This window comes from Anticarsia gemmatalis, chromosome 25, assembly GCF_050436995.1.
Source record: "Anticarsia gemmatalis isolate Benzon Research Colony breed Stoneville strain chromosome 25, ilAntGemm2 primary, whole genome shotgun sequence".
NCBI lineage: Eukaryota > Metazoa > Arthropoda > Insecta > Lepidoptera > Erebidae > Anticarsia > Anticarsia gemmatalis.
Genome location: NC_134769.1, coordinates 4,491,243 through 4,504,599, shown reverse-complemented (window position 1 = coordinate 4,504,599; position 13,357 = coordinate 4,491,243). Strand labels below are relative to the sequence as shown.

General features: G+C 35.4%; 1 protein-coding gene across 4 annotated transcripts in view; it reads right to left on the bottom strand.

Moving 5' to 3' along the window:
- The window catches only part of LOC142983936 (uncharacterized), a 136,394-nt gene that overhangs the window by 16,466 nt on the left and 106,571 nt on the right, over window positions 1-13,357 (bottom strand). For all 4 annotated transcript variants that reach the window (XM_076131152.1, XM_076131150.1, XM_076131151.1 and 1 more), the window contains exons 18-21: window positions 3,183-3,263; window positions 1,337-1,508; window positions 649-768; window positions 238-345 (exon numbers count right to left, since the gene is read on the bottom strand). In XM_076131152.1, the coding sequence (XP_075987267.1) occupies window positions 238-345; window positions 649-768; window positions 1,337-1,508; window positions 3,183-3,263 (481 nt within the window). The remainder of the gene's footprint in view (window positions 1-237; window positions 346-648; window positions 769-1,336; window positions 1,509-3,182; window positions 3,264-13,357) is intronic.

The window sequence follows — 13,357 nt, the reverse complement described above, 5'->3', positions numbered from 1 at the left end:
ACTTGAAATAACAATCTACCTTATCAGACCAATAAATGGTAATAAAAAGCAGTTATTTACTATTTTTAACTTAAAATAGAACCGTTTAAATACACTTTAATAATTATAAACAAAGGCAATTGATAAACAAAAGCCGACACATAATTTACTCGTAACTGTCTCAACTGTGCAATCATTTAGGAAGAGTCTACAAACAATTTTAAGTAAATGGTATACTAAGATTTATTAGGTACTTACGCCAAGAACTTGGCTCCCTGCGGCTGCAGCTCCAGCAGCCTGGAGGCCAGTGCTTCACCCTCCATGAGTGGTGGTGGGGCCGCGGCTGGTGCACGACGGGTTGCCGCTCTGGAAACAATACAAACAATATTAGGAAGGAAGTATACAGAATATACGTTAACGTTAACATGAGTGATTTTTGAGGGACATATTGGACGGATCTCTAAAAACAAATTAAGGTAGGCCGAGAAACAGATACGAAATACAATCAAAAATTGCAATTACACTAAATTTAACCATCAAAGATGTTGTGCCGCATGAAATTTGAAGACCCAAAGAAATGACAAAGAGCCCTTATCATATTGCTTCAAATGTCATCTATGGAGTAGTGTATCTGTGAACAAATAGTATTAGATGTGGTTGTGGTCTTACCTGCAAGTGACCCTAGTGGGTGCTGAGCAGGCGGCAGGTGGAACGATGATGCGTACTCCACCACGTCGCTTCGCTTTCATGGCACCGCCGCGAGCATCCACCACGAATGACACCAGGAACCTGGAGAAAGACATTCTTTATTACGAGAGAACAACAGGAAGAGCTATCAAGTTATGATCAGGTAGTAGGTACTGAATCAGTTAATAGGAAGAGAAACCTAAAGGTAGGATTTCCCATGGGTGATGTTGATGTTATCATTTCTAATGTAATGAGCAAAATGAGGACCAAATGTATTGTTTTCATCATTACAACTTTTTGAATATTTTTAGTAAGGAAACTTATAGAACACAATAAAATGTTGGTTACGTATTTAGGACAATGGAGGCTGTGCGTATCATATTGTTGTACCATAATCCTACTAATATTATAAATGCGAAAATTTGTGAGTATGTATTGATGTTTGTTATTCTTTCGAGCAAATACTACTCAACCGATTACAATTCAATTTGGTATGTAGGTAGCTGAAGACCCAGAATAATACATAGGCTACTTTTTATCCCGGAGTTTTCGAGGTAAGGGTTTCCACGCGGATGAAGTCGCGGGCGGCCTTTAGTTGAGCATACATCCAAGAAATAATTTCCGACAAAAGTATGGATCTTTTACAATAGGGGTTTTTAGCACTACATACCCAATGTCCAGCGGCTGTCGGTCGATCGTGGCAACTTTCTTGTCATTGTTGCTGGGCCACAGGTGTCCGTCCGTGACCGTGTCCTCGAGCGGCTTGGCTCGGTGCAGCGTGCCCGCCTCGCTGTTCATGTATCTGTATTGCTGCTGCTGTTGGATCGGACACTCTACCTCGCCTGAAATACAGATGGGATGTTTAGTAGAAGATCTATTAAGTGGGTTAACTTAAGTTTATAATATGGGCCGGAGTGTCTGTTTGAGCAACGGTGTTTTTTGCGAATTGTCCATACTTAAAATTTTTGTTCCTCTAAAAAACATTTTGCACAAGAAAAGCTAAATAAAGCTGAAACATGATAAGACACATGACGGTAATAGGATTCTAGTCTTTGCTTAAATTAAAAAATAAACTACTTAAGATGATATTTTGCATATCCTTTGCAGTATTGTACATCTTCGTACTTGAAAGGATAATAAGCCTATCCCTATGATTACGAAGAAATAGGAAGACATTATTTACGTTAAAGTAACGCGAGTCAACTTTCTGTATTATAAAAATAAACTATAAATGGAGTAGGACATGTTTTTTCCTATACTTTGTATGGTTAGGTTCGTTATAAATTCGTGTTGGTATAACTAGGTGACGCAATATCGCCTATTTGCAAAGTATCCGAAGCTTTATTTGCAAATGAACGGAAATGAAATTCATCCATTCATGCGGAAGCTCGCGGCTTCCATTGCGGCGGTACTTTGATGTTTGATTGGTAGTCGTGAACGCTAGCGGTCTACTCACTTAAACATTAGGATTGAAAGTTTCTTTGAATAAGGAGCTACTTGCTAATAAAATGAATGCTAAATATAATCAACTGATTACAGCTTTCCTTTTGAATCAAACTCAACTTTTTCCTGTTCTTTTGGTCTATTCTTTAACAAATGGCTTCAAGGCATTTGATTTGGTTGTACTATTACTAAATGATGTAACAAATCTTGGTCTTAATTTTCATCAAGCACTCTTAAGGAGATTTTGATGAGTTTTATATTGAAGAGGTCTCCCATCTCTTGCCTACCTAAGCTAAATATAAGTTAACTCACTAACAATTTTTTGGTCTGTGTATCCATTGGCTATCCATGGCTTTATTTGGTTATCAAAGGCGAATCTTTTCTCAAAACAACTATGTTCTTAACGCCTACAGCCTAGACATTCAGTCTAAACTAGTACAGACGAATAAAAGCCAAGGAGACCTAGAAATCAACACTAAGACGAGCAAATAGTAAAATTTCCTATTTAAATAAACAAGATGAACATATGACTACATTATTACATCATTCGGCCGGCTGCTGGTTTATCCCACATTTTTGTGCAATAAACTTCATTCATGACCACGCGTGGGCGAATGTGTTGGTGCTGATAAGTATAAGTACGGCTCGAGTGGGCAAACAATTTGCTGGGAACTATCGGCTGTTTTTCTGCCCGCTATTATTTTACGTAGTAATCGTTGCAGCTGGTTAGCAATACGAACAGAGTCTTTCGTTCATCTTTCTTGCGTGTTAACTTTTCGGTACAGTTTTAAAATTTAATAGATCTCTTTTTCTTCCAAGCTCTATTATAAAGGGATTTCGCTTTCCAAATAAATAAACCATACATACTAATATAGTATATATTTTATAGCTTGTTGTAGTATAAATCTTTCTTGCGTGTCTCTGTGCTGGTTTTACTAAATAAACTTTCTTCTTTGTTTCTTTCTAATATAAGTTCATTAATTTCATGATAAATATTTTCTCTGCGTCGAGTCTACAACAAATTGTATGCCTAATGGTATATAATACTAGTAGTTATACATTAGGTAACTCACCTCCCTCGTCCTCCGAATCACTCATGAACGTATCCTGCATGAGCTCAGGCGCGGCCACGCGGTATTTGCCTTCCAAGCCACCTGGAACAAACAAAATTATTATAAATACACTTGGTTCTTTGATGCATAGAACATATACTATGAAATAGAAGTTAAATGAATCTGGTTGTATGTTTACTCCTATACAAAAAGAAGATTTTCTCTCCAAATGGTATGGTAATCCTAAACACGAGTTACATATTAAAATCAGAGACAAAGAGACTTATTCGGTAAAGACAGAGGTAAACATGATGGTAGGTTTTGCAAGTATGTATGTAAATAGTTTTTCATACATTGATCGATAAGTTGGTTGTTTTAGTAACGTAATTCGATAATCTAATACGGGGTATCGTATATCCATGTACAATGATTAAAGGCTTTATTTCAGACCCTATATTTAATAATAATAATATAATAATAGTTGTTTATTTCAGACAAAGTCCATATTTTACATATCAAGACATTATTAAAAAACAAAAATACATAAGACATTTAAACACATGCTTAGAATTTAAGACATAGGTCTATGTTATATGCTCTAAAAACTCTTGTGGTTCTTTAACGATACGGCACTAAAACGGCATAATTCATAGTGCAATCAGTTAATTATTTCTATTTATGGTAATGATCCGCCTACATTCAAACTCACGTCTTCATAATTATTCATTGTTGTCATCGTACATATTCGATTTATGGGCCTTTACGCGGTTTCACGTTTCACGCAAAGATGAATTTGTATTATCATCGGCTTACTGATTAATAACTGCAATCCTACATATACTATAAAAGATAATGTTTAACGCATAGTAGGTATACTCTTTTTTAATCCATTACTGTCCCACTGCAGGGCAAGGGTCTCCTCCCAAACGACGGATGGGTAAGGCCTCGTGTCCACCACGCTGGCAAGGATACCTTTACCACGGTAAAAACTTTTCACGCGGACGAAATAGCGGGTAGATGCTAGTAGTGACATATTTCATCAATTGAGGCTGTATCAATGTAGGATGATTTAAAAAAATAAGGACCAAACCTATAATGTAATTTTCAACATAATAAAAGAATACTAAGTACGTTACTATTATTTGATGCCTAAAATCACGCAAGTCTTATATTACCGTTAAACTTAATTTACCCTTTTCGATAAGAATGAAATGTTCTTGAATTATTTATGTATTATAATTCCGCTTTAAAATTGACTTGTAACAAATTGTCGATAAATTCTTAAGATAAAAGTGATTGATGACGAATACTACTATTATACTTAACCTTGACCACGAAGGATACGAGTTTACGATATTATTTTCTGCAAATAAATTTAATTATATTGCAGATACTTTATCTGTCGGTTAATTGACACTTATCCAGAAGCTGCAAAGCTGTCCCTTAGTAGCAATTAGGGAATGCAATCCCGACTCGAGATCGTCAACTTGAGATCCCTCGCGATCAGAAATATGAATCCCGCGGGATCCCGAGATTTTCGGGATCCCGTCTAGTTAGTAAAAATAATACAATTCGAACGGCTTGTTTAATGTAATATGTGTGTGATAGTGTGGTGAATGCAATAAATTATTATTTGAAAGAAAATAAAAGCCTTTATTTTTGAATATTACTAACAACGTAACATAATTAACAGGTGTAATAACATGAACATAATAAAAAAGTAGGTGTAGCTCCAGGAGATCAAAATAAAAAGTAATCACATGGCATTTTGAAAGTAGCCTCTTAAAATACAAAGTGTATCAATAGTACGAGCTTCTAATCGGCATCTTAAGTCTATTGCAATGTAGCCAGCTGCTGAAAATGCACTCTCCGACAATCCCGAACGGGATCTCGTCATATTATGCTTCGGGATTGATCCCGAAAAAATACACGGGATCTCGCGAGATCGGGATCCCGCGAGATCGGGATTGCATTCACTAGTAGCAATACATTGTGTTGGGTTCACAAGCCGATCTGAATGATAATGTATAGTCACTAGATCCGAATTGCTATGAGTAATTTTACGATTTACGTGTCTTACACATTTGTTTAACAAACAAATATAATACCTTAAGCTGTCTTAGTTATTACTTAACCACGACTAATTTTGTGTACTTAAATACCTAATACAAAAAGTCGAAAGCCTCAATATGACATCACGTTTGTATTTCCCCAAAGGATTAGGTAGCATTTGTTTAATTTGAATAGTAATTGGGAAGTTGTACATACATACTTGTATGTATGTCTGTATTTATGTATGTATGTGTGTATGTAGTTATAATTTAACCCGATACGACTCGTTCAATTGGTTAAAGGTCGTAGCGTGTTAACTGAAATGGCAGTGACACGGATTTTCAACTGTTTTTCGTGTTGCGTAAATGTTCTTAATGTCGTTTTTTTAAATTGTTGTTAATTTTGTAACACCTTATCGGAACTATGTTTAATTTTAAATAGTAACAGAGTAATTAAATGAAACGTAATCCATCGACAAAAAAAAAATTAAAAATTATTATTTTTTTATTGGAATTTTTATACATATTACAAAATATTCATACCTATGCCTTTTCCCTATAAAACGTAATTTGGTAATTTCACAATTTCACTCTTACTCATCTTTCACGCAAACTGGATTTCCTTAGGCATATAATAGAACTTATTCCGGCACAAAACCAGAACTGATTGACTGAAAATGACGGAATCATCAGCAATTTTTTACTATAAAAATGCACGTAACATAGCAAAGTTCACAACACTGGGAATACAAGAACAATAATAAAATAACTGGAAGCAAACAATAGCTCAGAAATCACTCACAAAAATGTCTTCAGAAAACATCGTATAAAACCGATACACCAATACACTCACGCAATTAACTAACTTTAGAAAACATTTCCCACAAATATTTATTTGAACAAAAAACTATAACAATGTATATATTTATTTTTACTTGTACTAAGCCGCACTTTCCATAGAAAGTGTTCACGGTGTAAGGAAGTCGGCACATTAGAATAGCTGTATGGTTTCGGCCAAGCGAGCCATTGACGCTTTCCATGCATACTAAATGATTGGAAACGACTTGTCAGCCTATTTGATTGTACTCTTCGGTTACTGATGGTTAATCGGAACGAGAATTAGAAGGTAAACTCTTTCAATTGAAGGAATCCTACAATTATTATGAATGTAAAAGTCTGTAAAGATGAACGGTACCTATGTGAGTTTGTCACTCTTACACGCAAAACTAATGGATTCAGATATTTTTTGGTACCCAAATAGGTTATAACCTGCATTACCAAATAGGATACTTTTGGTTCTAGGAAATCTTTCCATGCAAACGAAATCGCAAGTAAGATCTAGTAGGAGAATAAATATAATTTTATCTACATGCACAAATGAATAGACGCAGTAATAGCTAACAAGTCTCTGAATGGAAAATGACCTAGTGTACAGCACAATGCAGATTGAATAAAACTAGATTCAGACGATAAAGGAACGGTTGCTGTTATACAAATTGGCTGAGGTTTATGACTATCTATACCTCACCAATACTAAGCTAGCTGATAGATCTGATAAAAACTATCCAATTTTTTTAGACGAGAATCAAATCTATTTCAAACTATTGTCCTCTATTAGAGTACAGACCGAAACTCAGTCCCCTAGGTTTAGTTCCACAGCCAATATGTCGGCTTCGACGCATTTTGTATGCACGAGACACCCATATAATAATAACTCGTTGTTTGTTTTTTATTTAAATCGCGTGTCTCGTCCACTGTTTGACAATTGTGGGCCGTGACGGTGCACAGTTTTGCATTTAGTCAGCAGTGTTGTACAGTTAAGTTCAATGACAGTTGTATGAATGGTCTGACCTAAAGTTCGGCAGTCGTTAGGTGAAAGGGGACTAATGGCAGGCCTTTGTTTTACATTTTTGCATGTCATTATGGTCTGTAATCCATGGTTTTGGGCTACTTTCCGAATAGTTATTCAAAGATTTATCGCAAAGGTACGTTTAATTTGATGGATAACCTCGACTACCTGTAAATAACTGTGTGGATTTCAATTAAAATCACAGTAAGAGTGATTATTCGGATAGCCTATAGGTCAAAGAGTCAAAGGTTAGTATGACATAGGTTGAAGATATGGCACATAGGTGTGAAGTAAGAAGCCTAGGATAAAGGCTAGGCCCACAATTTCCATTTGTTTTAAATACCTAACGAAATGATTACGTTCAAGTTTGATAAATTGCACCGTGTATAGCTGTTTTTATTACAGCATAAGAAAAAGTTACAAAGTCAAATTAATTTTACATTCGTAAATTTATTCTTCCCACAAACATAAACCTGATCATTTCAACGAATTCATTAAAAACGATTATTACTAAAGATTATTTCAATAAAAACGCACAAAAGAAAATAATCTTTACAATCAGTAAGGCATTTCCTTCAATTTCCAAGAGCGATTCTCTCCAGATAATAAAAAGTGGCACGGCCATACTTTAGTTATTTTAGGTCAGTAGTTTTACGAGCGTGTAAATTATTGTTTTACATAAATCATTGTACTTGTCACCATGTGTTATGTGTAATCGTTCAATTCATTGAAGCGAGACGTGCGGCGTAAAACAGTGAATGGACAACTCAATTCAGAAATGCGACAGGTAAAAAAATAGTTGAAAGATACGCTGGAGTGAGGAGGATTTTAGAAAGTGATATGAAAATTAAATGCAAGTAACACTGAACTGATATAAGAGGGAGAATGAAACCCTACATTTTCCGATATACTTCTTTTAATACGCTCTTTACTACATAAATACTCAATCATCACCACCTGTTCCCATAGGATACTGAGTATACTGACCAATCGGTACTTGGTGCGAACCCTACACACTTCTTTTACTTGATTAATATATTCAAATGCCCGCCAGGCATTACGACTCCTACTTTAAAGAACAGGTACGAAAGAAAACTAACAACTTAGACCCTACTCCTTTTTTAATATCTAGTTCTATATCAGAATGTAAAGCATAATTTTCCGTAATGATTAAAACGACAAGTCAATTTTGTACAAAATTGGCTTGGCACAAAAGGTAGCATTAGTCTAGCACTAAAGAAAACCATCGACCTTGGTCATCCAATCAAAACCTAACCTTGAAATGACTAATAAAGTCATAATGATCCTTGACACGCAGTACAGCATACCAGTAGTGTAGTAGGTGACGTGATGGATCGTCGTATCGCATGCACTAATTTGATTAGCTATTCCTAGGTATTTCTGCGTAGTTCTATCTTGTTCTTTAGCAGAATTTCTTAGACTTTGTATTACGTCAATTTTTTTCTTATCTGCCCTTTTTTATTGTCCTTCTAAAGGTAAAGGCCTCTCGCAGAAACTTTTCTACTGCTTCTTGGCTCTGGGCCAAATTAAGAAACGGGATCAAGAGACCAAGACGTATAGCAATTTAAATTCAAAATTTTGTCTCATTAAGCTCAGAGTGCTAATAAAGTTTACATTTGATATTGTTCGATTATTGGTCGATAATATTAAGGAATTCGTTTTATTATTATTTATGACTATTTGGTTTTTAGTCTCTGCCCCAAATTTTGAGAAAAAGCTGCGATATTATGTATGAATGTATCAGGGGCCGAAACAAGTTCCATGATCAAAAATACTGATTTTACTGACCAAAAATTCAAAAATACTGACCAAATACTGACCATTTCCAAACCTTTTTTTGGGTGAATGGTGTGAAATATAAAGCTTATTTTCAGTTATTGGCCTCCACCATCCCCATAGACAACCAGCACCGCCTTTTTATTGTCTTAATGTTCAATAGACTCCAAAAAACACAAATAAACCCTAAAAACGCCAATAAACTCCAAAAATTCTAATAAACTCCATTAAACTCCAATAAACACCAAAAACTCTAAAAAACTTCCCGTCTTACGAATATTCGATCAGGTCTTACGAATTTTCGATCAGGTCTAACGAATTTTCAATCAGGTCTAACGAATTTTCAATCAGGTCTAACGAATTTTCAATCAGGTCTAACGAATTTTCGATCAGGTCTAACGAATTTTCAATCAGGTCTAACGAATTTTCAATCAGGTCTAACGAATTTTCAATCAGGTCTAACGAATTTTCAATCAGGTCTAACGAATTTTCAATCAAGTCTAACGAATTTTCGATCAGGTCTAACGAATTTTCAATCAGGTCTAACGAATTTTCAATCAGGTCTAACGAATTTTCAATCAGGTCTAACGAATTTTCGATCAGGTCTAACGAATTTTCGATGAGGTCTTAAGAATTTTTTACGAGTTGAGAAGTTTTAACCCATTCCAAAAACGTGCGCAACGCCGCTAAACAAGCTTTCACTCCAAAAATATTGATTTCAAATACACTAGTCACAAAAATTAAGGGATATAAAAAAAATCAACATTTTTGGGTGATTTTCAACAAGCTGTAACTCCGAGGAAAATGGTCGTACAGAAAAAATAAAAAAAATAATTGTAGCTCCAAGTGTCTTGTTTTTAGATATGACGATGAAAATTTTTTGTCATGGCCAGGTCTGGAGAAATACTACGAAAACTACCGAAAAAATTTTTTCCCGTCCAAAAAATGGTCCACGGGCTTAAAAAAATATTTTTTGATTCTTTCGTTCAAAAGTTCTTTTAGAAATTTTAATCCTCTTTAATTTGCCGTATTTGTATGTAATATTAAGAAAAAACCACGTTGATTGTAGTAAACTATCAATAAAAGTATAATTGCTCAAGAGTAGCGATTGCATGATGTCATTACTTGTTCAACGTGAATTTATTACCATCAGCCCTCCTGCGCAGTTCCGTCACTTGACATTGCGATGTTAAAATCATCATCATTTGTAACTACAAAAGGAAGAAATACTTGATGAGAATTGCAATAAACCATTTTATTTTTATATCTAGCTATAAAAGTCAAACTATCCATCAGATTTACGCCTTTGTTAACTTTTTGAAACTACAGCGTTTGCTGTAAAGAAAATTGTGGAAAAAATTCTACATTTCTATGCCTTCTATGATGATCTCGACGGGATGAATCTCGCTACAAACAGAAGCAGATGGCTAAAAATGGAGGAGGCCTCTACCCATCAGGGATCCGTGTAAAGGAAAAATCACAAAAAGACAGAATCCACAACAAATATGTACCTTGTACACAGAATAAATAAAGCTTAAATAATAAAATAAATAAATCCCTTCTATGTTATACATAATGTTGTTTTGTATTTGGTTAACAAACCGTGCCACGAGTAAATAATAAAGGTAATTAATTCTCACAGGTCATTAAGGTACATGATGTCATGTCAGATGAACGTAAAAAACAAATACTACGTCTAATTTAATTACCTCTGAGGTCATCATTAGTAAAGATTACAATTAACTTCTTGATGAATGAAATGTTTCTTTAATGAGAGAATGTGATTACGTAAATAAAAGTAGACAGTTTGAATTACACTTTATCATTTTGAACTCGAGATCAAATTGGTATATTGATGTCACAATTATAATTGCAATAAAGACGAATAATAAAAGCTTCCATAAAATGTTTCAACGTCGAAGATTGTCTATTGATTCATCGCCGCGTCATTTGATTCTAGATATAACTTTATTAGTGATCATAGCTCATATATTAGCGCAGTAAATTCCTGTCTGTCTGTTGCTGAATGAGCCGGAGATGCGTACACGCATGTCTACGTCGAATAATTCATTGGGCTATTACATAAGCGTCAATTTATCGCACGCGTCGGCGCTTGCGCATGCTGTGTGAAGTCACCGCGCACCACACGCCGGCACCACGCATGCGTGGGAGTCCACAACTAATTGACTCCCGGTTCGTCACCTGACTTCTGACTTTACAAATTGTTATGGAGAATGACGAAATTGCCCTATGTGCCACAATTGTCAATTATTGGTCATTGATATTCGGCATGTCGAAAGTTTAATAATGTCATCATCAAGTAGTTAGCGAACAATGTGACAGTCATAACTTAATTGGGTTAAGTAATTTTATAATTTATTAATTAAATTAATGGTTATAGCAGTTCTAGTTAATTGACATTACCTAAAAGCTTTTCGCAACAGAAAAGTATTTCTCCGAGCGAGCATTGAAACGTTTACGATCGTGGAACTTATAAAACCGCTCCCATTTTCCGATAGCGTATAAAAATAGACACCTACGTTGTTAGCTATAAATTATTTAGAAACTAAAAGCGTTTGTAATCAACATTCGAGCTGACCTTAGCAGAAATACCTATTTCAATCCATCGCCCCGCCTCGTTGAAATCACCGTCTTCTTGGCCCTACCCAAATGTCGATTAGGTCAGAAAAATACGAGTGGAGCGGATAAAATCAATCTATACTAATATTATAAAGCTGAAGAGTTTGTTTGTTTGTTTGTTAGAACGCGCTAATCTCAGGAACTACGGGCCTACTAGCCCATTTATGTATCATCACGCTACGATCAATAGGAGCAGAGTACCAGTAAAAAATGTTACAAAAACGGGGAAAATTATGACCCATTTTCTCTGATGTGACGCAAGCGAAGTTGCGCGGGTCATCTAGTGGTAAATAAAGAACAGAGGTTCTGTTGGTAGACGTAGCAAGGTCTTTACAAGACCGGTCATTATTCTAAAAGCCGAAAAGTAAAAACTAATAATTACAACGCGTTTTTTTATGACGCAATTAGATCTAAGTGCTACCGGTATATTTTATTGTTTTTTTATGAATCAGCCGTCGAGAATAGAGTTGCTCTAATATGTTGTGACATTGTGTATATGCGGCTAGGTGTCTAGATAGATTGTTATTCTGAAAGTGTTGATGACGAATATTTTGGCAAGATTACGTGTATGTAGGGTTACCATCTTTAAAATTTGGAAAACCGGATAAGACGCGTGTAAACCCCGGATTTTAGAGTCCGAAAGCCGGACATGTCAACAAGAAGAGCAACCACGACGGTTCGTCGGTTGATCGTGGTGTGCGAGCATAGTGCGTGTCTCGCAGGCGGCTCAATTTTTTTTTATTTATTATTTTTTTAAAACCCGGTCTACAAATGAAACCTTCCCCGGACGCTCCCCGGATGCCCTCTAAACTAGGACAAATCCGGGGAAACCCGGACGGATTGCAACCCTACGTGTATGAAAGTACTGCATTGTGAGTACATTCCCAAGGTGTGTCACGCCAAAATAAAGTGATACGAGAACTTATTAATGATGTTGACCTATTTGTATTTAATGACCCAGCTATTTCTGGCCTTAATAAATGTTTTACGTCCGAATGCTCGTTTGTTTGTCCTGGGTGTTGAATCAATGTTTGCTTTTGAGCAACAGAAAAATAAGATTTTGTTTATAATATATCAATATTTGATCGTTTATTAAGATATACCGTGAGTGTACACTAGCTAAAGCAGGCTTCAGATAAAGTAAAATGACGTGTCCTATTGTAAATTTTTCAAACGTTAAAGTTAAGATTAAGTTCGTGCGCGAAAACGCAGCATGTGCTTTTATTTATTATGCTATATAAGCGATGACCAAAGTACCTACCTAAATAACAAAGTTAGTCCCATGTAACATTGGACGAGCCTTTTACCGGGAACGTTATCAAACTTCGGGCTACTATTGAGAAAAAATCTAAATTTAATTAGAAAAGACGAACAGTACTTTGCCAGTCAATCGAAGCCGAGACCTCGTGATCAGCAGTCAGTCACACTACTGACCGCACCATAAAAACTATGAACCATAGTAAATTCTTGAAGAATAATTAAAAAAACACTATTCTCACTGGTATAATAGGTTATACAAACATCGTAGTAAATACAGTATGTTGTAATGTAACGTAGTAAAACAACAGATGGCATCGTAACGTAGCGTACCTTTTTATGAGTTTACATTGAAAATAGTCGATCACAATGCATTGCACACTGTTTTTTTAAACTTCACTTTTAAAATAGACACCCTATGTACTTTACGTTTTAAGAATAAAATTGTAGAGATTAGACTTGAGTAGGTTTAGCTTTAGTAATACTGGTAAAAGCTTTAAAGATAAACATAAAGTTTTATTACATAAATATCTGCCAAAACCTAAAACTCCGAAAGATTTTATTTCTGCAGAAATCTACAAGCTTACATTTTCCAAGTTATG